Source organism: Hevea brasiliensis, chromosome 11 (genome assembly GCF_030052815.1).
Source record: "Hevea brasiliensis isolate MT/VB/25A 57/8 chromosome 11, ASM3005281v1, whole genome shotgun sequence".
NCBI classification, from domain to species: domain Eukaryota; kingdom Viridiplantae; phylum Streptophyta; class Magnoliopsida; order Malpighiales; family Euphorbiaceae; genus Hevea; species Hevea brasiliensis.
In genome coordinates, this window is record NC_079503.1 from 54,760,455 (window position 1) to 54,787,221 (window position 26,767).

Genomic DNA, 26,767 nt, shown 5'->3' on the forward strand with positions numbered 1-26,767 from the left:
TTGATTTAATCTAGGGTTCTAAAATTAATCTGATTAATTTTAAAATCTTAAATGGCAAATACAGATCCAAAAACATATTAAAAGAGTTTTAATATGTTGTTTATCATTGAAATCAAATAGATAAAAATAAATCTTGCATGATGCATGTGACCCTAGGTGAAAATTTTTGAATTCAATGGTATAAACTTGTATTATTCACGCTTCCGTTCCTTCACTTGATACCCAGTGCCAGTTTATCCGTTTATCCAGTCCAGTCATCCAGTATAGGTTACTTGGGCACCCAAAACTGAAAGTGAAAAAATTTAATAAAATAATGAAAAGAACAAGTACATAATAAATAAGATTACCAATAATGATAAAAAAAAATTGTTTGCATAAAACATCAAAACATGCACTGCATATTTACTTCATGTTATTTCTTTTTATTTTATTATTGGCACCACTAAGCATTATTGCTTAGCGCGTTGCTTTTGCCACACGTAGGTTCTGGAGAGACCGACCGAGAGCCCAGTAGACCACAGACTGGGTGAGACCATCTGCAGCTCTGCATAGTGTCCGTGTCACCTCACCGTCTTCAGTGCATTGGTAGGACACTAGGTTTCATTTTGGTATTATGTAATCAAACTTTTATTTTCTCACGTATAATAAGACTTTTGTAATGCATTTTGATATTAATGTAAATAGTGGAAATTGTGTTTATGAATGGAACATTGAGTATTTATTTATGACTTGTATATGAATATTATGTGAAATGAATGAATGAGAAATGGAAATATTGTTGAAAAATATTGAGACCATGTTGATGGTTATTGGAGTTTGAGAATGATTGGAAATGATTATTGAAAGTGTTTTTCACAGTTTCCGAAGAACTGTTTTCTCTATTTTTAGCCGGCACTCTGCCGAATTTTCTATAAAACTTGCAGAATCTCAAATAAATTATAATTTCAATAAATGACTTAAATAAATTATATTTCACAAATTATACTTCATAACTTTGAAAAAATAAAATAAAATAGGGTGTTCCGGTACACTGTGTGTCATATCTTACTCGGTTATACTATAGACGGGTAAGGGGTGTCACACAAAAGGAAAATTAAAGTTAATACATAAAGAAACAACTTCCATGAAGGAAGTATGGCCAACCGGACCATGCATCTTGGCCAAATTGCTAGAGAAAATTAGGATATAAAATTTGACATCTTTGAAATTTTCATGGACAACTTGGGATATGAATGATACCCTTCTCAAATGATTTAATGAACACCTAAATCATGTTAGTAGGTAGTTGGAACTTGTATTCCCATCACAAATAAAACTTATGAGACATTGCCAACATAATTTGAAATGTGAATTGTAATTACCATAAATGAAATGTTGAAGGAGTAAATGATGTGCAAATGTTATTTGGGACTTATGTTCCCATTATGAGTAAAAATGAAAATACTTGAACCTAAGTGACATGTGAGATGGTGTGATAAATTAGATAAGAAATTGTAAATGTTAAATAGATGATGTGATTGATAAATTGTGATCCATTTAAATGAAATTTATGAATACATGCATTAGGTGAAAATGAGTTTGGACATTGTATTTCCACTAGGAATAGAAATTAAAATGCTACAAAATATAAATAGAAAATATAATGAAAAAATAAAATATATTAACACTTAAAGGTACTAATGTGCCAATGTATTGCCTAGACACGTGTGTCAGATTAGATAGATTGACATGCTAATAGGGGATTGATTTAGCAGTACTGCGTAAGGCTTTATGCTTGTTATTATAGCTTTATGCCCACATTATGACTTGTATGCCCGATTATGTGTTACCATGGCTTTTTAGTCATATTGATTGCATACGTGGTAGACGTTTTGTGTCCCATGATATAATAGCCCAAGACACCATGGTCTTTAGTGCTAGCTATATTAATTGCATACGTGGTTGATGTTATGCATCCCATGGTATGACGGCCCGCAGCACAAGTGTGTTCAGTGCTAGTTTACCGCTTTTCCAGTTTAGTCAGCCTGTCATAGGTTACTTGAGCAGTTAAATTTATTAATAATAATGAAAATTAAATAAATGAGTGAAAAGGACCTGAAATGAACTAGATTAACTCTAAAAATTTTATTTATTATGTAACGATCCAAAACACATAGAAAGTGTTGAGTGAAGTGATAAAAAGATTAGCAAAATAAATATAACTTAAATAAATATTAAAAATGCATCTTTTATAATAAATAAATATAAATTCAATATTTTTATTAATTTTATATGTTGTATATTATTACTGTAAATTTATGAACTAAGCTCTTCCAAAGAGCAACAAAAAGGATAAAAGATAGTTAATATTAAAAATTTCATATGAAATCAAAATAATTCTTGATTGCATAAATTATGCTCCATTTTCATCTTTATTCATATATTTTATTTTCTTGTTATATTATTGCACCACTAAGTAGAAATGCTTAGCGCGATGGATTGTTTCCCTCGCGTAGGTATTGAATATAAAGCCCAGTGGATATTAAATTAGGATTTTAGTCTGGATTTGCAGAAGTATTCAGGTTGTCACATCCTCAGCAATGCAAGTAGATTGGGTCCATATAGGTCATATTAATGTATTCTGTACATCATAAATATTTTCTATATTATAATGTAAATTATGAAAATATATTTAATATGTAACTGATGTCAATTAATAAATTGGCTCTTTCATATGTAATTAATTTATATATCATGTAAATTATGAATTTAGGTAATTAGTTTGTAAATCATGTAAATTAATAAAATTTGAGTATTTTTAATATGAATTGAGCATGAATGGATTTGTATGAAAATAAATATGCAATTGAAATACATAATGATATTTGAAATGATGAGATAATTGTGATAGATATGAATGAGATTATTATTGGCAAAATATATTGTTGAAATTTTTAAACAGGTGAATATGGAGACACGACAAATAGAAATAGAACATGGGAAACTCCGTCAGTTTCTTCTTAGAATATAATTGATTTTAAAAATATAACAAGATTGAAAATTTTTAAAGGAATAAAGTAAGATAAGATAAGGTGCTTCGGCACTGAATATAGCACGCCTTGCTCGGCTACAATGTAGACCGAGTAAGGGGTGTTACAACAAAACTTTAAATTTATTAAATAAAATTAATATAAATCTATAATAGAATTGAGAGTGCTATATCCCTAATTCTAGAATTAAGAAAACTACTCACTCACGGTGAGTTTAATAATCAAATTAAAAATAAAATAGCAACATGAAAACATATGATGAAATAGAACAAAAGAACCTAGATAGAAGACTTTGCAGCTTTGAACTTTTGAAATTTCGATTGTGAATCTCTCCCAAGAGCCTTAGTGCAAATCTTTTCAAATTATTAAAAACCTAAGTTTGAATGTAAAAAGGTGTGATCCCTGGCTTGTTTCTTACTTCTTGTATTCATATTTGGCGTAAAAACCCTCAATTCAGAGTCCTGAAGGCTTTAGAAGTCTTTTTGAGTCGTACAAAATAAAGTTGGAGTCGAGTTGGAGTCTAAGCTGGTGCATAGTACATGGCCTGTATAATATTACACGAGGCGGGGCCGTGTAAGTTTCTAGAGGGTGTGAAACAACTCTTAACTGGTGGGACAACAAGTTACTCGGGGTAGGGACCATTCTACGAGGTCCCTTACACAGCCCATGTAGGCAATAGGTTGCACGGGTCTGGACCTCCATTGCATGGGGTGTGCAATTCTTCCAGTGATCAACGTGTACTTTTTGACTCCCAAACTTGTTTAATCATGCTTTAGGCCTTAGGATTGTATCAAATTATTTGATAGAACACATAAATCAAAAAATTAAGCAAAATCATCTCAAAAATCCTAAAATATGATGCAACTAATTAAAAATATGTAATTAACTAACAAAATACAAGTGAAATCAATAAAAATTACCTTAAAATACCTATATAATACAAATGAATTAGTAGTGAAAATAACTGTCAAGTGATAGTAATTGCGATGGTGGTAATAAAATGATAATGGTGATTGTAATGGTAGTGGCAGTAGTTGTTATGGTAATGATAGTAATGATAAAGTAGGAATATTAATAATAGTAATAATAGTGATCGAATAGTGGTGACAGTGATAGTATTGATAATAAATAAAAAATTCAAAACAAATAATCATGATTTATATTCAAAACACGTAATTATAATTAATTATATTACCGATTATCATTTTATTACATAAATAAAATATGTAATATAATTAAAAGTACATTACAATTTTATTACAATTTCAAAAAAAATATTATAATTTTAATTACACGATGCCAATTCCGAATAGTTAAATAAAAATAAAATTTTGTAAGCCTGTGGGGCTTGATACGGCAAATAAACTTTGCTGCTGTCGTTCACGCAGAGGCCCCACAATCATCAGCCACCAACGCCCACATCCCTCGTTCCCTTACTGACTCATACTTACCTGACACGGCGTTGGGCCTGTACTTGGAAGCATCTTCGGATTCGGATCCTTCTAAGTACTTGGTCACCTCCTCAATGTATCTGACCCAAAGCGAAATCCTCAGGTATTCGGCCGACAGAGGCATTACTTCTGCAGCTGCCTCCACCGCTTCGCATTTGGCGCCATGGACTCCACCGCCCGGTGTCGATGTTTCTACTGCCGTTGAACCCCTCCTCGCCGGCATCAAGCGTTCTAATGAAGGTTGCCTTCTTCTCTTTTTTTATTACCTTTCTATCACTTCCTGTTTGGTTGCTTTGTTTTAGTTCTGTCTTCTTCTAATTAGATATCATATCTCAGATTTTAGGTTTTTTCCCGTGATTGCTAAGACTTCAATTTGTCAAAATGTTAATACTTCAATTCTCACAAAGCTTTTGTCAAATACACTTTGCTTTCTGGTTATGGTATATATTCATAGTAGTGTAACTAGATTATTAACCAACTAATTTTATCAGATTAAAGCATTACTCTCAGCGCATAGCTACCAAAATCATGATCCTTGAATTGTCCTGAAAGCGTAGCCTATAAATAACAATGATCTAGCCAGATTGACGATGATGTAGGTTCATAATACATGAAGAAATTCCACATTCAAGGACTTGGAACTTGGATAGTTTTTTCATTTATGGCTTAACGGGACTTGTAGGCTTGCCTACTCAAAGTTGTATTTATAGGATTGAGGTTTTGTTTTGTGATGCAATTGTAAGTGTATTCAAATACCTTATAACTCATATTTGCGGTCTATGAGGAGCCTATAGGATATGAAAGTCAAGATATTTTATTTATTTATATTTTGGATTTGAATCACTAACCATGGCATGCAGTAATCACTCAATGTTTAGTTCCAATGCTTGCATTATCAGTCTAGGTTCTGCTAGTGCTTTTGGAGTCTATAGGAGGCGTCTTGTATGGATTTGAGAGATGGAGTGATTAATTCAGTTTTATGCTATTTCTTTTGACATTATTCCGGAAAAAGAAAAAAAAAAATCCTTAATCCCAAACTAGTTGGGGTTGGTTTTGTGGAGCCATTTTTGCCATTGAGCTCTATTTGAAACCACGACATTATTCCAGAACCAATGTGCTAATTTCGAGGATTAGATCTTTTGAGGTCCTTTGAAGGACTTGTACTCCTTCCAAACTTTTTCAACTTTTGTTGTAGTTCTGTCCTAAATTCCTGGTTTACGTCAATTTTGGTGTGAGAGCAAGGTTATCAGTTTTAGAGTGCGATCATCCTCATCACTAATGGTAACTTGCAGTTTTGGAGACCCTTGAGAAAGGCTTACTTGCCAAAAAGAGAATATTTACTGTCCTGATTGCTCTAACAACCTCTTTGAGTGAGCCTCTGGTTTGAAAATGAAAGGATTACCAGGACTTTGTTGAATTCTTGAGAAATTTGAATGATGAAAAGCAGGGGAGTGGTAATCAAAATTTATGCTATTTACTTGCTCAAGAATGTTAAGAATGAGGCAAAGATATTTCTTGAAGTTCCAATGCAAACTTGATGTAATGTAACTACTGTATTTTGGTTATTCCAAATAGATTTAGTGGCAATATTGAAGTATTGAATTTAGTGGCAATATTGAGATACTGAACTATCATGATTATCGATCCTTTATCAAACAAAGAAGCTAACATGATTCTTTTTCTTCAAATGCTGATGGTATTTGTGAATGTGGATATTTTGCTAATCCAATCCATAATAATTTGATAGAGTTTTTCCAACTTAAGGGAGAGTGATATAGCTGCTTAATATGTTAGGAAAGGCCAGATTCAAGGACTTTGAAATTTGGATAATTATTTTATTTCTATGACAACAAAGGATGAGAACTTAATTAATCATAGTTGTATCTATAGGCGTGAGGTTTTGTTTTGTGATTTAAGAGTATCAGTTCAGTTACCAAATGTAATCTATAAGGAGTCTAGAATATGTTAGTCAAATTCATTTGAGCTAGTTTTTCAATTTGTGTCATTAAATGTGGTATTTAGCTATTAGTTTATGTTTAGTTATAGGTCTTAACTTATCAATTTAAGTTATGAGCTGGGAGTTCTAAGAGTATATAAGGCCATCTTGTCTGTTTCTGAAAGACTGAGAATTTTCTTTTGTGCCTCATCTGAAATTACTCTAGAACCAGTAAATCGATTTTCATGGAGTCTGGCATTGGAGTTGGAATCCTCCTACACTATTAATTATTTATTTTAATTTTCTATTCTAACATACTGGGTTGTACTGTGGTCAGAGTAGCTATGTTGTGTGGGAGTGAATGTTAGACATCTAGCCATCTATGGTACAACATACCCGCAAGATGAGTGTGGCAGAAATGCGAATGTTAAAATGGATGTTTGGTAACATGATAATGGATGGGATTAGGAATGACCACATTCACTAGAGAATGCATGTAACACATATTGGAGATAAAATGAGAGGGTCTTTTAAGATGGTTTGTTCATATACAACACAGATATTCAAATGTCCCAGTATGGAAGTGTGATAAGTTAGTATAGCAAGAAGTGAGAAGGGGAAGGGGGAGGCCTCAGATGAAATGGAGGAAAGTAGTATCAAAGGATTTAGAAGTTTTGGATATTGATGCGGATCTGGTGTCTAATGGAGTTGAATGGCAAAGAAGGATTCATATAGCTGACTCCAACTAGTTTGGGATTAAGGCTTAATTGTTATTGTTGTTCAAATGTATTGGGCTGCATAAGTTTACAAGATTTTTCCTCTTTTTTAATATAATAATTGTAATTATCATAAGTAGCTAAATTTACTTGGTTGACTGCATTACACAAGAGACAATTGGGCATGCACTATATATACAAGTGTGAACCTAACATGACCAATATGTACTGGTTCATGTGCTTGCTCATTGTGAATGCATTATTTGGCATAGTTATACCTTGGTTAAAAGTAATATATTGCAGTTTAGTCAATAAATAAGACGACTAAAATTTTTAACTTCATCTATAATTCATAAATACTATAAGATGTTTCTGTCCAAAATAAGTGAAGTTGTCTTTGTGTTGATGTTTCTTATACATCAAATTGACAATGTAGTTCATTCACACACATATTTGTGTAAAAAAAATATTTAAACTTAAAAGCTATATAATATTTTATCCATATTTATTTTAATATAAAGGTGCTATAGAATACACTCTATATTATTTTGTTAATGTATGTTCTTAGTCCAAAATTACCTTTTTAAGCATCGTTATATAATAACTGTATGTTTCTTTTCTTCTTTGTCTTGTTCTTCTTCTTCTTCTTTTTTTTTTTTTTGGTGTATACTTCATTACTATTTATATAGTGCTCCATCATCTGACTATTTTGGGTGTCCATACACTACTGGGCAAAGTGAAGCTTGGTATTCTACCAAATCTTTAGCGAAGCGTTCTAGATTCGAGAGCGCAAGCAATTTGCCTATGTATCCACAGAGGCCAGGAGAGAAGGACTGTGCCTACTATATGCTCACAAGAACCTGTAAATTTGGAGATAGCTGCAAGTTTGACCATCCTATTTGGGTTCCTGAGGGTGGAATCCCAAATTGGACAGAGGTGACCATTTATTGTTATCTTTGTTATGATTATTATATCTTATAAAGTATGCAAATATAAAAATCTATTTATGTAATACTTTGACCTCCAAAATTCTATATATGAGTACTATTAGCTTAAGCTTAATGAATAAACATTTAATTAAGGTAATGAATAAACATAAAATTGTTACCTAAAAAATGCATTTAGTTTGTCCGTGTTTTCAAAAAATTTGCATCTTAATAACAACTTTCATACTTTTCCATTCCCTTGTTTGACTTTTCTTTATATGCTATAAGCTTTTGTATAAACGTGGTTATCACACTATTCCACTAGAGCATGCTCTATATGTACCTTTAAAAGGTTCCCTAGTGCTTTGGGAAGAATATTATATTATTTTCGCCTATATACTTTATTTTACCTGTGAAGTTTCATTTAAATGTTTTAGTTGGTATTAGGTAATAATGGTATTGTTTTTCATCTCTTTTCTCATTTTTCTGTTAACTAAGGAGTATATTGCAAACATGTAACCAAAAATTGTTTTAACTTAATCTATCCTGTATCAAGGTTTTGCCATTTCTGCTGGGGTTTGTAGGAACTTCTGTTATTGAAAACTGAAAGGTTAGTGTTTGTGGGTGTGTGTATGTGACACTTTAAACTATCTGAATTTGATATTTCTGTAATATAGTATACATGTATAATTAAGAAAAATGCTAGAAATATTACATATTTCATTTTTCACAAGTGTCCTCGGTCCAATACTTTCTGTCCTTGTCAAGAGCACTATGCTTGTGTCGACTTAATTAGTAAACTTGTGTTAGTCCTTAACTACTTAATTTGCAGTTATCACTTGTACTATAGAAATACCAATTATAGCCTTGCACTTTAGTTATGTGATCAATTGTCACCAGGCCTTGAAAATTGATTCAATTATAATTTATATGTAAAATCAATTTCTCAGTATGTTTATTATAGACCACCAAATCTATAAACAATGGTGCTTAATTTTTCCCCCCCTCTCTTTGTAAGTCTTTTTGACATGAAGTAAATGGTTTTGGGTGCTTGGCCATTATTAAACTCAAAGATTAAAGTACAGGCTAAATTTTCCTATATTGGAAGTACGGAACTTAATTGCAGATTCAGTAAAGTTCAAGCCGTTTTAGGTCACTAAACCTTTCGAAATTATGTTATTGGCTATATTTTCTATTAAAAGAGGTTGACAGTATCATTTGCCTGAACAGTAGAAAGAGGTAGGCAGGTAGCGTGTTTGATAAAGATATTTGAGGCATATTTATTGTCATTCATTTAATCATGTCTTTGCTCAACTTGTGCTACATCCAAGAGTATAGTTGTTATTATCAATTTTTATAAATACCATTAGTCTGTAAAGTTTTGAAGCATAAACAGTTAGCTTGTGCAGTTCATTAGTACTTTGTGGAGACATCGGGATCATCCTACCTATAATCCCTGGAAGTAAAAGCAGTTAGTTTGTACAGTTTGTTATTACCTTGTGGAGATATTGGGAAGATCCTACTTATAATTCATGCACTAGACATTACAAAAATCTCCTCAATATGTCAAACATGCCAGGTGTTACACATGTTAGCTCATATAAGCACAAAATTGACAACTTAAAACTTCCATAAATTTCTTATTAGGCAACAAAGCAATGTAGTGCTGACATCAAGCATTGCTTGCCAAGTCCCAATAATCTTTCTAAAGGAGATTTATATAGGGTTTTTCTTTTTCTGAACCTCTCAATCCAAGAATGCTGAAAGATACCTGTTCCTTAATCCCAGGCAGATGGTGTGTGCTGGGTACCCAGCTTCCAAATGACCTTTTCTGATAAGTTCAATTTTTTATAACTTTATAAATTTTGTTCGAGGTCCTTCAAAACCTCTGATCCAAATTAATCTGCTGCGAAACTTCAATCTCATTAAATATTCAGTCATTTACCAAGCCAAGAATTTGTGTACCAATTCTCGGTTTCTCGTAGTTTCACATTGTGTAAAATATTTGATTTCTTGAGTATTTTTATGTTTGAATAATTATGTTTCTGAAACTCTGGGTCATGTTTCCTCTTAACAGTCATTGAGCTGGCTATAAATATCCTTGCTTTTGCATACAAATTCTTGAAACCAAAAATCCGAAATGAAACACAAAAAATCCAAATAAAAAAGATTGTTGATTAATCTGATTGGTTTTATAATGCATTAATTGGTTGGTTGTCTGAACAAATATATCTTATGAGAACTAATTCATTGATTGATGCTCCTTCATGTGGTCTAATGATAGTTTAAATGCTAGGGAACAAAGTTAAAATTTTGATCATGCCATTTCTACTGCCTTAATTTTTCTTCATGGTTTCTTTTATTCTTTGGTTTGAAAAACAGTTTTTAATTGCTTTTCTGTTTCTCTGTAAATGTATCTTTTAAAAAATTCCTTCAGTTACTTGTTTTGTACTTTCACTTGACTCTTTACTTCTACATTACTCTCTTAGAAACTTCCATATATATATATATATATATATATAGAGAGAGAGAGAGAGAGAGAGAGAGAGAGAGAGAGAGAGAGAGAGACCTTTTTCTTCATTTTGTGAGTGTGCCATGAACTGAGAAAACTGATTAAATAAATTGATAAAATCAACTGACTGGTTACTGCTTCAGTTTGAAATTGTTACCCACCCACTTTGCAGGTGATCCAAATGTTGAGTACCCATAGCTGTTGCCTTGTTATGACCTATATCTTTCTTTCTTTTCTTTTTATCTTTTTAGGTCCCCATTGCTACCATTGAATCCCTTCCTGAGAGACTAGGTCAGCCTGATTGTCCTGTAAGTAGCATTTCAAGATATTGCTCTTTTTCTCATTTCATTAAACAAATTTTTGGGCTTTAAGTCTGATTTATTATTGTTCAATCATCTTTAAGTACTTTCTAAAGACTCAAAGATGCAAGTATGGTTCGAAATGCAAGTTTAATCATCCAAAAGATAAATTGGCTTTGGTATGTATTATTATCATAAATTTTCGCGAACACCTGTTCCATGGGTTCTTCCCAATTAGTTTTAAAGTAACATGCTTTATTGTAGTTTCAGGATGGTTTGGAAAACACCGATGTTTCTGCCTTACCAGAGAGGCCTTCTGAACTACAATGTGCAGTAAGATGAATCTCCTTTCTGTTTTGGAGGCCATATAATCAAGTCTTGTAATTAATGTGGTCATCTTGCAATTAATGGTGTTTAAACAGTTCTATATGAAGACTGGGAAATGCAAGTTTGGAGTAACATGCAAATTTCATCATCCGAAAGATATCCAGATCCTATTGGGACAAGAAAATGGTAATGCTGTGCAGACTGAATCAGCAGTCAAGATGGATGAAGTAACTGGAGCTGGACATGTCAGTGTGGTTAATTCCATCTCGTTTGACCCAGCCTCATTTCATAATTCCAAAGGACTTCCAATCAGACCGGTAATGTAATTTTATCAAATGCTTAGATCAAATGAGCTTCAGGTGTCCTTGTTTTTTGTTTTATTTTGAAATAAATTCGGATGAGCTTCACTTTTTCTCAAATAACTATTAAAAAAAAAAAAAAGTTAAGGTGACATAGTCATAGGGTGACATGGTCATAGGGCAATGTGAGGATGTGAAGTATCCTTAAAAGCAATAGCAAAAAATAAAGCAATTATAGAAAGAAAAAAGGAAACAAAAAGTTGAAGTAGGATAAGCATCGAAATGCAACTATTTTAACAATAAGTAATATGTAAAAGAAGTTTGAGCCTGTAAACAGAAATTCCAATAAACAATTTTGTTGCTTTGTTTTAAATTGTGTTTTTTCGAGTTGGAATGTTGTTTTCACAATCCTTTTGAGTTCTCTATCATTACCTCCTAAACAGGAATTCACATAAAAAACCCTTTAGGTGCTTCTCTCTCTCTCTCTCTCTCTCTCTCTCTCTCTCTCTATATATATATATATATATATATATATAATCTAAATCCTAGTCATTAGTATTCTTCTCGAAATGCACACGCAAAGTAGTCTATTCAAAGAATAATGGCCATTATTGTTACATGATGGCAGTTATAATGCTGTTACCAATACCATAATGCAGTGTTAAGGCGAAAGGCGACACTAAGGCGATAGAGTATTCTATGGCCTTAGGCGAGAGACGAGGCGAGGGCCTTTTTGAAGCAAGGCGCCATAACCTTAATTGCTTAAATTATATATATATATATATATATATATATATATATATATATATATATACTTTTAAATAGTTGATAAGTAAAAAAGCGTATTAAAAAGAAAAAAAATAATTAACAATAATAAGAAGTAAAAGTAAACTAATTAACAACAAATTAATAATGTCCATATAAATTACACAATTACTTAGCAAGAACAAAAAGAAAATAATCAAATTAACAATAAATTAATAATACCCATATAAAATAAACAACTAATATATAGTTAACAAGAAAAAAGCAAATTTAATCAAACTAAAACTAATTAATAAGAATAACAAGTAAAAGGTAAACTAATTAATAACAAATTAATAATACCCATATAAATTAAACAATTAATTAAAAATAATAAAAAGTAAAAAAATCAAATTAATAATAAATTAATAATACCTATATAAAATAAATAATTAATTAACAACTAATGTCTAATTAACAAGGCAAAAAGTGAAACTAATCAAATTAACAAGAATAACAAATAAAAATTAAACTAATTACCAACAAATTAACAATACCCATGTTAATTAATCAACTAATTAAATAAGAATACAAAGTAAAATAATCAATTTAGCAATACTCATAAAATTTAAATAATTAATTAACAAGAATAAAAAAATAAAATAATTAAATTAACAACAAATAAATAAATAATTACTAATAACTAATTAATAATAAGGAGGGGAGGGGGACAAAAATAAAAAAGGGATTGCTGAAAGAAGGAGAGGAGAGGGAAAAAAAAAAAGAAAAAACAGGTGGTCTACGCAACAGGGAAAGCATAATAAGTGGAGAGGGAGAAAGCCAAGGAGAAAAAGACGTTAGAGAGAGAGAGATCGGAGAGAGGAAAGAAGAAGACGACGACGTGAGAGAGAGAGATCGGAGATAGGAAAGAAGAAGACGTGAGAGAGAGAGATCAGAGAGGAAAGAAGAAGAAGAAGAAGAAGATAAGAGAGAGAGAGGGCGTACCTGTTAGTCCTGTTCTGTCTCTGTTGCGAGCGTGAGGTCGAGGAAGAGAGTGGGGTTGCTGTCTTCATGGTGCGGCTCTTTTGTTGGCATCAGGTGAGTGGTAGGTTTATTAGTTTTTTCATTTAAAAAAAAAAAAAAACTTACTGTTGCTTTGATGAGGTGTCGCCTCTCGCCTCGCCGGCCTGAGGCGTCGCCTCTCCAAAGCCCAGCTAGGCGTTCCAGTTGAGGCGACAGAGGGGCGCCTCGCCTCGCCTCGCCTTTGATAACACTGCCATAATGCTTGTAACTGCTGTTGCCAATATAAAAGGGGCCTCTTTCTTTGTTTGCCTTATACAGTTCATGTTCCTCAAAAATCCCTTCTCTAGACACTATGGTTTTTAAACCTAGCCTAGTTTGAGAACTGGTGAATGCAAAGGGTTAAGAGTTTAAGATTCAAATGTGGTTGAACTAGGATCGAACCAAGATAGTTAAAAGTATAAGACACTTAAAGTGATGCATTACCCCATCGCTTAAAGCGTAAAGCACAAAAATGTGATAGCTTCATTGAAGGAAGTGCAATTTTTTATAAAAAAATTAACTAATAATATAATGTGCAAAGTAAATACAATCATCTATATAAAATTTAAACCCCTAAGAAATCATCAAACATCTAAAAGTCTTTAACATTCCAATTCATGGTCATAACCTGGAGATCTTCAGTAGATTTTCAATTAAAGTCTTCAACACTTTCATACTCATCTCCAAAATAAGATCCATTTTGATCAAAACCTTTCTCAACATCTTCCAATGTTGGCCTTGAAGTTGTGGCTTTCTGTGCTTTGTGCCTTTTGTTTTTGCGTGTTGTGCTTTAAGCGTAAAAAGCCCTTGCTTTAATAAACGCGCATCACTTAGCATTTATAAAAGTGGTTTCCTATTTTTCGCTGCGCCTGTGCCCTTTAGCGAGCGCTTTTTGCTCTTTTGACTACATTGGGCCAACGGTTACACTGTTCATCCTAAATAGTATTTAGTAAATATTCAATTTATATTATATTACACACTATTCGATAAATATTAAATTTATTTTATATAATTAATGTTTATAAATTAATATTAATATAGTAATATTAAGTTCAACATTTATATATTAAAGTAATATTACCTTAATAAATATAATCCATTATAAATTAATTTTAGTATGTTAGCTTTAGGCTCAACTCATTTGCTATCAAAGTTTTGCTACTTATCGACATCTTCTTGAGCTAGTTAGAGCACTTCTTTTTCAAATGAAGATACCTAAATGTTTTTGGGCTGACGCAGTTTCTACAAATTGCTTTTTGATCAATCGTATGCCCTCTTCTGTTCTCAATGGTGAAATTCCTTATACCCTTTTCTTTCCCACAAAATCTTTATTTTCTGTTAAACCCCATATATTTGGTAGTACTTGTTTTGTGCGAGATGTTCGTCCATAGATCACTAAATTAAATCTCAAATCTCTTAAGTGTGTCTTCCTCGGATATTTATTTATGAAAATCAGGGGAGGAAGATGATCTTTTGGTTTACATTGTCCAACAGTTGTCCAGTCCTATCCAACAGTTTTCCAGTCCTCAGAATCCTCTAGCTCCACCAGCTGTGTTGCTTATTCTTTCCCTATTTGTTCATGAATATTTCACGAGAGTAGATACTCTTGACTTAGATCCTCGACCGGCTTCTTCGTCAGAAGATCCAGTCCATCTCACTGATCTTTAATGTGAGCTAGATCTTCCCATTGCTATTTGCTAAGGTAAGCGTACATGTATTTATCCTATCTCCTTTTTTGTCTCTTATAATCAATCGTCTACTTTTTTCTCATGTTTTGTTACTTCATTAACTCTATTTCCATTCCTAAAACTATTGTTGAGGCTTTGTCTCAAACTTGGCTGGCATGTTGCAATAGAAGAGGAGATGGTAGCTTTGGATACTAATGGTACCTGGGAATTGGTGCCTATACCACGAGATAAGAAAGCTAATGGGGTTTTCACAGTAAAAATGAATCCAGATGGGTCTGTTGCTCGATTAATTATACTCGGTCTTATGGAGTTAATTATTCTGACGCCTTTCTCCTATTGCCAAGCTTGCTTTTGTTCGATTGTTTATTTCTTTGGCAGCCACATATGACTAGCGTTTACATCAACTAGATATCAAAAGTGCTTTCCTTTATGGTAATCTTCAAAAGGAAGTTTATATGGAGTAACGACTTGGTTTTGTTGCTCAGGGGTAGTTGGAAAAGGTTTGTAGGCTTTAGAAATCTTTTTATGGCTTGAAACAAAGTCCTCGGGCTTGGTTTGGAAGATTTAATGAGGCGATACAAAAGTTTGGCATGCAAAATAGTAAGTGTGATCATTCAATGATTTATATGAATTCTAACATTGGCCTAATCGTGTTAGTAGTGCATGTGGATGATATTTTCATCACTGGGAGTGACTTGTAGGCATTTCATCTCTTAAATCATTCCTTCAACCGCAATTTTAGACAAAGGATTTGGGACCTTGAAAGTACTTTTCGGGCATTGAAGTTAGAAGATTTAAGAAGGTATTTTCTTGTGTCAGAGGAAATATTTTCTTGATTTATTCACAAAAATAAGAAAATTAGATGCTAAGTCTTATAGCACACTGAAGATTCCTAATCTTACAACTAATAGTAGGGGATAGTGTGGTGCTTTGAAGATCCTGAGAGGTATAGGAGATTGATTGGTAAGTTAAATTATCTTACAATGACTCGTCTAGATATTGCATTCTTTGTTAGTATAGCAAATCAGTTTATGACCTTTCCCACCGTTGTCCATTGGGAGGCTTTCGAACAGATTTTGTGTTACTTGAAGAGAGCTCTAGAAGGTGGTCTTTTATATGCATTTCTTTCCATGCTTTAAACTCTTCAACTTCTTTATCTTTAACTTGTTGATGAGTTTGTTGAACATGGTATTCATTCTTACATTCTTCAAGTGCTTTCTCCCTATATTGTAAAATTATTTGTATATCTTAATACTCATCAAATAGGAAGGAGCATAGTTAGGACCTCTATACAAATCAATCAAATAATACACTTCATCAAGTTGTTTATAATAATTATTAATTTCATCTTATATTCTTTGAATTTGGTATCCCATAACTCATCTTGTACCTTAAAATCATCAATATCATCTTGTATTCTTTCAGTCCACATTATGGTTTCAAATTAAGGAAGCTTACCTTATTAAAGGAAATTGAAATTTCAGCAATTTAGGAGTCATTTTCATCGAAAAAAAAATCTAACAAATTCCTTGACTTGATCTAATGGATTTTTGCAACTAGGAAGTCGTACAACTGTTCCAACAACAAAGATGGGTAGATCAGCGATTGGAGAAGGGTTGGGAAGGGTCAGATACTAGAGAAATTTGGAAAACTTGCAGGTCTAGATTCAGATCAAGATCTGACTCAGTCAAATCTTTTCTGGGAAGTTGCAGGTGATCGAATAGGCATCGGAAGGGTCGTTTGGATGTTGTTGATGGATTGATGGTGGCGGTGCTTGGGTTTGATGGCCGGATGGTGGTGTATGGTTAGGGGTGGAAGTGCATTGCTGGGTTGTGCTATTTCTCAAAGTTTTCTTTCTTTTTTTTTTTTTTTTTTTTTTTTTTTTTTTTTTTAAAAAAACAGTAAACAAGGCAAAAAATTTTGGATAGTAGAGGGAAATATTGAGGGTATAGTGGAAGGACTGAAAGTTTGTGGAAGCTTATGAAAATTTGGATTGAGTTTAGACTCTAATGCCAAAATTGATGTAGAACAAATAAAAAAGAATAAAAAATTTGGAGAAATCTAGGACCAATCCTTGAAGAGAGAATTAATTCTCAAGATATTATTGATCTCATAGAATTGTCATAACAAAGTTTATCCAATAACAATAGAAATCCTAGTTCTTATTTATAGAATTAGGAATCCCAAGAGATGTCTCATGGAATGTGTTAGAACAAAAGAGGGTATCTATTAGATACATACAAGTGTTGAAAGATATGTATGAAGGAGCAACTACTATTGTGCGCACAGTGGGAGGGGACACGAGATTTTCCGATCTCAATTGGATTACACCAAGGATCAGTCATAAGCCCTTACCTTTTAAAATTAGTTTTAGATGAATTGACGAAACATATATAAGAGAGTATTCTTTGGTGCATGATGTTTGCGGATGATATTGTTCTGATAGATGAGACACGAGAAGGAGTCAATAGAAAGCTATAACTTTGGAGAAGTACTCTAGAGTCAAAGGGTTTTAAGTTAAGTAGAACGAAGACAAAATACATGCATTGTAAGTTCAGTGAAGGCCAAACTGGTGATAGGGAAGGAGTTAGTTTGAATGGAGTGGTACTGTCCCAAAGTAATCACTTTAAATATCTAGGCTCAGTCCTTCAAGTAGATGGGGGGATGTGAGGAGGATGATAGTCATAGGATTAAAGCCGGATGGTTGAAGTGGAGACGTGCCACGAGAGTTTTATGTGATTGTAAGATTCCCAATAAGTTGAAAGGAAAATTTTACCGTACAGTCATACGACCAGCTATGTTATATGGTAGTGAGTATTGGGCACTAAAAGAGTCGTATGCGTCTAAGATAAAGAGTTGCAGAGATGAGAATGTTAAGGTGGATGAGTGGCCATACTAGACTAGATAAAGTCCGTAATGAGAGTATTAGAGAAAAGGTAGGAGTGGTGCCAATTGAAGATAAGTTGAGAGAAGGGAGATTGAGGTGGTTTGGTCATGTGAAGCGTAGACATACAGAGGCTCCAGTTAGAGAAGTAGAGCACATTAGGTTAGAGGATAGAAAGAAAAAAAGGGGTAGACCTAAATTGACTTGGAGGAGAGTAGTACAACATGACCTAGAAATATTACACATTTATGAGGATTTAACCCAAAATCGTTTAGAGTGGAGAAAGCGAATCCATATAGCCGACCCAAAATTTTTGGGAAAAAGGCTTAGTTGAGTTGTAGGAATACTAAATTAAACCAAAATTAATTAGGAAATAATAAAATTCCTAAATAATAGACATAATAAGAATAAAATTTCTAAAGAATAAAATTCTTAAATTTTCTTATTTTACAATGAGAAATTTTCTTTGTTGCTTTATGTATTCAATGGTTATTCTCCCTCCCTTCTTTTTTTTTTTTTTTTTTTGGGGTTGTGTTTGTGTCAATGGAACTTCTTCTCCTTTATATTGCTGGTTTACTCATTCGTTTTCTTTCATTTATTATATTGGCTGCAATATGTCTTAATCTCAAATTTTATTGATTAACTGATCCTTTAATTGTTATAGGGTGAACTGGATTGTCCGTTCTACCTGAAAACTGGCAGGTGTGAATTTGCCTATTAATGCAGAAATTTTTATTATAAACTAATTGAAATGACCAAAGAGTGCTGTTATTTATATATTTATTTACTTTTGCAATCAGTTGCAAGTATGGTGCCACTTGTCGCTATAATCATCCCGATAGGAATGGTATGCACATTTTGGTGATTTTAGTTTGAGATTGTTGGATTCTAATATCTTTAGTATTCATCTTTAACTCTTATGCTTCAAATTTAATTGCTTATGTTTTCCTTCCTCTTCTTCCCATAGTTTGATTTTTACAACATTTTATTATTATTATTATTATTATTATTATTATTATTGCAGCAATCAGCCCACCTGCTGCTGCTATGGGGCATTCCATTGTAGCCACTCTTGCAGCTAATCTGAACTTTGGAGTCATTCCTGCTGCCTCTATTTATCAAACTGTGGACCCTAGATTGGCTTATTCAACGGTAAATGAGATATCAAGCATATACCTTTTTCAGTTGGTTCTGTTTCTTTGGAACAATCATGCTACTTGTGTAAATGTATGTGTGCAATTATGGTTTTAAATAATGGCCGTTAAGTTACAACTGCCGTTATTTAAAGGTTTTTTTGAGCTACCATTACCGTTATTTAACGGATTTTTAAATTTGTAATTGTAGAGGCTGTTACGACCGTTATTTAAAGATAACGGTAATGGCCTTTACCGACCGTTATGTAACGGTTGTAATGGCCGTTACTTTTCCAACCAAGAATTCTTTGGTTTTTTTTTTTTTTTTTTTTTTTTTTTTTTTCACCTCTTTCATAGGAAATGCAGTAGAGGGAACCTTTGTTTTTGGGCAAAAATCTATCTTGGTTCATTCATTTTAACACCTTTTCATTCTCTCTAGGCAACTAAGTCATTTTCTCTCAATTTTCTCCCCAACTAACTCAAGTGAAATCATTCATTTCTTTTCAAATTTATTTAAGGGTGTGTTGGTCCCCCCCCCCCCCCCCCCCCCCCATAATTTTTAGCTATTTTTGAATCATTTTTAGGTAAATACATAAATAATTAAAAAATAATATCAAATAAAGTTTTATACTTGAATAATGTTTGCTAAGTATAGATTTATGCTTTAGCAAGATAATATTGAAAAAAATAAATAATTATAAAATTAACTCTTGAAATTGATTTTCTAAATTAAATAGTAAGTTTACAACCTAATTACATAGTAAGTTAAATAACCTAATTACATAGGAAGTAAGTTTACAACATAAGCTAATGATCGAAGCTCCCAATCCCATCCCAGCTCTAGGATCAAAGTCAAGATGATCAAGAATCTCCTAGACATAGTGACTTTAGTTATTTACTATTTTCTTAGTTATTTTGGTTTTAAATTGATTAATACTAATGATGTATAAGAATGGTGGATCTAATGTCTTTATTTGATATATTTATGCTTATTATTTAGTTGTATATCTTAGTTTTAATTATATTTTGAATATTTTACCATTTCATAAAATTTGCAAATTTTTTAAAAAAATTTGCATAGTGACAAACCGTTAACGTTACGTTATGGCCGTTACAGGCCTGTTTTCGTTATTCACGACCGTGATCGTGAATGTGGCAGTGGCTACAATTTAAAACCATGCGTGCATTGCAGTATGCATTGTGCATGTGAGGATGCAGGTGAATTTATGTGGAACAATGGTAATAAGAACCATGTCTTTTTATTTGTAGCAAATGGTTGCAGTGGGGGGAGAAGGTCAGGCGATGTTGGAGGGGCCATTTAGCTAAAAGTTCATGAATAATGATTACAGTAAAAAGGGTATTCTTAGCATGCATTCTCACATTTTAGTAAGAAAAGTAGCCATGCGTGAGGTTAATATGGTTAGGAGATCCTGTTTGGTGTGAACTTAAGGATGACAGTTCCCTTGCAATAAATATTCTTGTCTTTGAGAGCTTTTTGGTTTCTGTTTATTTAACCCAAAAAGAAAATAGAATTATTTTTTGTTGTTTTGTTGTAACAATGAAATCAGGTAGAAAGATTATATGGTTTTTGTTTGCAGTATAATATGTATGTGTGTGTGTGTGTGTGTGTGTGTTCAAGCTATCGGAAGTACTTTTCCATTGTAGTTGAATAGGAGAGAAAATTGCTCCTAAAAAATATGTAAATTTTATAGGGTAAATTTTGGCCATTGCTGACGACCAATGGCAGCGGGGTGTGTGTGTGTGTGTGTGTGTTCAATCTGTCAGAAGTATTTTTCCATTGTAGTTGAATAGGAGAGAAAATTTGGCCATTGCTGACGACCAATGGCAGCGGTTATGGACTCATGATGGACTGGTGATGGCTAATGTGACTGTGATGAAGGACAGGTTGAGGTACTAGCCAACCAATATTCTCAAACAATTGGTAGGATTGGTGTTCAATTTGATAATTGATTTAGAGCTTGTTAAAGTGAGAAAAGAAAGGAAATCAGAGATTGCTGGGGCTGTTTGTGGCAACAGTAGTAGTGGGAAAGAAGGAAAAAAAGAAAGAGGAAGAGAAACGAGAGTAGGATCAAACCTTTCAAATTAAATACTCAAAATTCCATACTCAAAAGATAAATTACTTAGGTATTTATAGAAATTTAGTAATTGATTCTAATACTAGATTAGGAATCCCAAACTAAGATGACTCTAAACCAATATTGTAAATACTAAAAAGGATTGGAATAAGGCTTAGTGATTAAAAAAGAAAAAAATCCAAACCTGTGCGCCTTTTTTCAATTTTAGTCGTTCCTTTTAATTTCTTCCAGTTTTGCCTAGTCTTACAATTTTGATAACGATTTTGGTTAATTTAGCGGGGAGAAATGAAATGTATGTTTAATGCCTATATAGATATTTCAATTGGCAAAAAAGAAAAGGTGTTCTTTTACTGTTTTTGCAATGTTGTGTTACATATCAGACCTGCACAATTACTGAAATAGAGAAATAGGGAGAGAGAGATAGAAAGGGACTAGGTGAGAAGAGAATTAGACTGGGTGAGAAGAGAAATAGAAAGGGATGAGACTAGAATTAGAGAAGAAGAGAGAGAAGAATTATGTGTTTGTTATTGATTATAGAATGCCCAATTACAACTATTCTTCCCCTATTTATATTAACACTATAAAATACCGGAATATTGCCTTGTCTATGACATTCAGTCCACCAGCCCACCTAAGTCAACTTAACCAGCCCAGTCAACTCATCTAGCTCATCCCATCCCTTTGTCATAAAATTCCCCACCCCTTGAAATCGTTCTTATTTCCAAGAATGAATACAAGAAGCTAACCCTTACATGTTTGTTGAATCTGTAGGCTTTGAAGAGAAAAATTGGGAAGATAGCAATTATTGTCATCGTTGTTGGCATTTCCACAATATTTTCAATGCAGAAATCTGCCATTGACAAAATTGGATTTTCTTCTTCTGCCTTTTCCACATTTCAATTTCATTCTTTTTGAGTATTATATGCCTACTTGACCTCAACTCTAGTATATTATTCCCAAAACTCCAAATCTCCTTTCCACCTCTATCCTCTTCATAAACTTCCACATCTTCTTCTGCAGTAATATTTCCATAAACAGAGTAAAACCTAATCTCTTTCCCTAGATACAACACCCTCTTCATATGTTTTTCTCTTAAGATGAGTTGGTTATCCAATATATCTATCAAATCAAGATCACTCGCAGCTAGTGTTGTATTTAGTAAATCAGTAGCTTCTTCGTCTTCATCAATCTTTGATGCTTTGCCCATAAGAATTGTAAGATCATGGCCATGCTGAACCAAGTTGCTTGAATTTACATGGCCAGCTTCTGAAATTTTTCCAAGCTCCAGTTCTTGAAAACTTGGATTTGGGAAAGCTTCAGAAATGTTACCATTCTCAAAACCCTGAGTATTTTCATCATTTGCATCATTAGCATCATTCTCAAAACTCTGCTGAATAGAATCTTCATGAATTGGAAATTTTTGCTCCTTTTTGAAATGACTTCTTCACATCTCCACTTTTGAATCGACTTCTTCACATCTCCATTCCCCTGAATCTTGTGATCAAGAGAGACAGTCTCCTCCTTAGCCACACTCTGCTGGTTCTTTCCCAATTCCGTCATCACCCCAAAAAACTTCAATTCCATGGTTGCTGTCTTCTACATCTTCATCATTTTTATCCTCAGAAACCTCACTTATATTAGACATATAAGGAAGAAAATCCTGCTTTAGATCTTGTAATGTTTTCCCTCCTTGTGCAAGACACAATTCCAATGCATCTTCATCAGTAAAGGCTGCAACATTTTTTGTTTTCTTTTCATTTTCCACAAAACCCTCTGGAATTTGGGATTTCAGCTCCATATCTTGAAGTCGACTTTTGGGTTGTGCCTCCTGAAACAATTTCTTACAACTTTCTATTTGCTCTTCTAACAATTTATCCAAATTTTTTCCATCTTTAATACAACAACTCCTCTAAGTGTTCTATTACTCTTTTTTCAAAAATTTCTAGCGCTCCCTTAAGATCCTTTTGTTCCCAAGATTGTACTCCCATGGTTTGATGCTCTGGTTGTATTTTACTTCCAAGAAAATTTGAGGAAAATAGTAAAAGAAAATCAACTGATAAAAGATTCTAGGATCTTTTTTTTAATATGGAATTTCAAGAAGCTCAAGAACAGGGTTTTAGTACAATCTGGAATTTCAATAACTTCAAGAAATAGGGACCAGAACCCGAAACCGAGAAATGGAACCCTTAGAATGAACTAAGAATGAGATTAATTGAAAAAAGAGATTGAAAGAAAGAAAAGAATCAAAGAACGGAAAAGAGAAGAGATACTTTTGTTACTAATTCTGGAAGTGGAAGAAAATTACAGAGAAAGGAAGAAGAGTAATTGAAAAGGAAGAATAGAGAAGAAATTACATAAATAGAAAGAAAATATTTTGCAGAGGAGAAAGAAAGATAAAGAAAAGAAAGAATATAAAGAAGATAGAACAGAAGAAGAAGAATAGAGGGGAAAACTTGGAATTGAGGAGACTCCCATTTATCTGCTTATAACTGGGACTTCAGTAAGAAAGTTTGGAAGCAATCGCACCTCAGAACCAAGCTCTGATACCAACTTGTTATATATCAGACCTGCACAATTACTGAAATAGAGAAATAGGGAGAGATAGGTAGAAAGGGACTAGGTGAGAAGAGAATTAGACAATGTGAGGAGAAATAGAAAGGGATGAGATTAGAATTAGAGAAGAAGAGAGAGAAGAATTCTGCATTTGTTGTTGATTATAGAATGCCCAATTACAACTATTCTTCCTCTATTTATATTAACCCCTACAAAATACCAGAATATTGCTCTGTCTATTACATTCAGTCCACCAGCCCACTTGAGTCAACTTAACCAGCCCAGTCAACTCATCTAGCTCTTCCCATCCCTTTGTCATAACATGTTAACTTTAAGATATTATTTAAAAGAAAAATTAATTATGCATTTTTTTGTAATTGATAAATAAAAATATTAATTATTTTAGAACCGAAAATGTTTAAGAAAATAATATTTTGTATCTTCAAACATTGGAAAGATAAAAAATCATTTTTTAATCTATTAAGGTCGTTGTATACTTTATATTTATATTCTGGTTCTCACTAAATTGGCCAAGATTGTTAACAATATCAAAAGGCTAGGCTAAATTTTGTAAAATCAAAATGATTGATTAAAATTGAAAAAATGTGTAAAGGTTTGGTTTTTTGGTTATGAAGCCTATCTCTAATGACAATAAAAATTCCTAAATAGGATGAAACCCTAAATTCCATAAATAGAAAATCTACAACAACAAAAAAGGAAAAGTATATTTCATACTTAAGAATTAAATTAAAATAATCCCAAGTCTAATTTTCCTTGACTAGATCAAGCTGGAGCAAGTGGGTATGTCCTTTGGTGGTCCACTTGTAAGCTCTTTTCCCTTTAAAGAGTGTGGAATTCTGGAAAAGACTTCCTGGTTGTGAACAGGAATCAATTTGAAGAAAATGACTTCGTTTGTCTTTCGATCTGGAACATCAGTTTTCCTATGTGTGGCAAATAACAGAAAGTAGAGTGTTTTTCAAGAAAATATTTTCTGCAACCTAAGTGTGGTTTTTAGTTTATGCATCAAATTTGTTAGCTATTGATATTCATTCAACATGAGTTATTCTAAACCGTTATCTTTATCGTTTTATGTTACAGAACCAGTTTTTTACTTAATGAGATTCTTCTCATTAACATTTGGTTCTTGAATATTTGGATGCTTATGTTTTACTTCCCCAAATTCTGTTGAAGGCTTGTTTTCATTTGTTTGTTACTTGGTAGGGATGCAGCTTTTAGTAAAAAAACCACCATGATACTCACGAGGTTTCTCTTGGCGTTGTGGTACTAATGCAAACTAAATTTCATCATTTTGCTTTGGCATTCATGCTTTTTTTTGTTTGCTTATTGCAGCTGGGAGTGGGACCCATTGTCTACCCTCAACGACCTGGACAAACAGAATGTGATGTGTGCTTCTATCCTTGTTCACGTTTTACATTTAACACATTTTGTTATTGGAACTTGGGAATTTTGTTGATGACTCTTTTGCAAAATATTGTGTAAAACTTTATTTAGATTTACATTGGAGGCAGTTTTTCTTGTATCTGTTGTAGCAAGTTCAGGAATTTTGTTTTCCTTTTTTAATACTGATTTATTTCATTATTTTGTTGGGATAACTTGTTTCATTGATTCGGGACATCCTCAAATGATACGTATTTTATTTCTACTGTTTTCCCATTTTTAGTACTACATGAAGACTGGCGAGTGTAAGTTTGGGGAAAGATGCAAGTTCCATCACCCAATTGATAGGTCTACAGTAATAGCAATGCAAGCTCAAGAACAGAACGTTAAGCTCACTCTTGCAGGATTACCTAGGAGAGAGGTATGATTTAGTGCTGTGCCCTTAGAAATTCACACACACACACGACCATTGTTTTTCAGCGAGGTGTAATCACACTGAGAATACTGGCAGTGTAAATAATCAAAACCATTTCATTTAAGGTGGTTTATTTATTTATTTATTTTTTTATCATAGCTAAGTGAATTTAGAATATGCACATTGATATGGCATAAACATTAGAACTTACGTCATGGTAGTTTGTGGTTTCTTTCATTTTTTTTTTTTAATTTTTTTGAGTGACTAGGGATTTAATGATGTAAACCCAAATGAGTTGAATAAATGCTTTTCTTTGTGGAAAAATTATTGCTGATCTGTTACCGTATGATGTCTATATGAAATTGGGAATGCCCTGTTTGGACCATTTTAGAATACAAATCATTTAACTATTTTGCTTGTGTTTATGACACAAATGAATTGAAGAAATGGAGGGTTTTTTTTTTTTTTTTTTGGCAAAGATTTTACTCTCTATTTACCACTACTATCGAGAATTTCTTCAATTTCCTGTTTGGATCATTTTAGCATGTGAACCATTTAACTAATTTGCATGTGCTGATTAAGTTTCTTCCTCAAATTGTTAAAAATATAAGAATTTTAACATTTTTGCAAATGCTTCGGATGATAAACTGTTCCTTTTGGCTCCTTTTCATGCGTGTATATGCAATAGCATGGAAATTATAGATATAAAGATTGAGTGATAACTTCCAACAGGGTGCAGTTCACTGCCCATTTTACATGACAACTGGCACATGCAAATTCGGTGCAACATGCAAATTTGACCACCCACCCCTCACGGCTATTGCAGCATCACAAGGAACATCCACATCTGCTGGTGTTGATTTGAATGGGGCTGTAGCTGGAACTCTCTAAGAACAGTAGCAGTGGTGCCTTTATTTTATTTTGAAAAATTTTATTAAATTTCATACTGGATTTAGCAGAATAATGTTCAGGTCATGTATGCCTAATCGGTGTAGTCGATGAAATGAAAGCCGGAGAAATTGTTGTTTGTATTCTAATTTGTTTTAAGTAGGTTGAATATCTTGAGTTTTAGTTTTTTGCTTAAATATAATCTTGCAATCTTCCCACAAGGGTTGTATCGGCCAGTGATCAGTTCTGCTCTTGAACCGGACCAAAATCAAACTGAAATTGATTACAATCGTAGTTGACTGGAATTGGAATTAAATCAGATCGGAATTGACCAATTTGGTTTTGGACAAATTTGAATTTTTTATTCATTTTAAAAAAATTGAAAAATTAATAACATGATCCATTGAATTT

At 32.9% G+C, this 26,767-nt stretch overlaps 1 protein-coding gene across 4 annotated transcripts; it reads left to right on the forward strand.

The window, feature by feature from the left end:
• The first annotated feature begins 4,408 nt into the window (after nt 1–4,408).
• On the forward strand, nt 4,409–26,505 carry LOC110669566 (zinc finger CCCH domain-containing protein 37-like). 4 transcript variants are annotated; one of them, XM_058130051.1, is made up of 12 exons: nt 4,409–4,720; nt 7,875–8,068; nt 10,822–10,878; nt 10,974–11,048; nt 11,134–11,202; nt 11,292–11,513; nt 18,538–18,575; nt 18,674–18,720; nt 18,898–19,025; nt 25,006–25,059; nt 25,337–25,474; nt 26,201–26,505. In XM_058130051.1, the coding sequence occupies exons 1-12, from the start codon at nt 4,555–4,557 to the stop codon at nt 26,357–26,359; spliced, it is 1,347 nt and encodes a 448-aa protein (XP_057986034.1). In that variant the 5' UTR covers nt 4,409–4,554; the 3' UTR covers nt 26,360–26,505. The 4 variants fall into 4 exon arrangements, with proteins under 4 accessions (XP_057986034.1, XP_057986035.1, XP_057986036.1 ...); XM_058130052.1 differs by having other exon boundaries at nt 11,140–11,202; XM_058130053.1 differs by having other exon boundaries at nt 4,572–4,720; nt 7,822–8,068.
• Nucleotides 26,506–26,767: the final 262 nt, after the last annotated feature.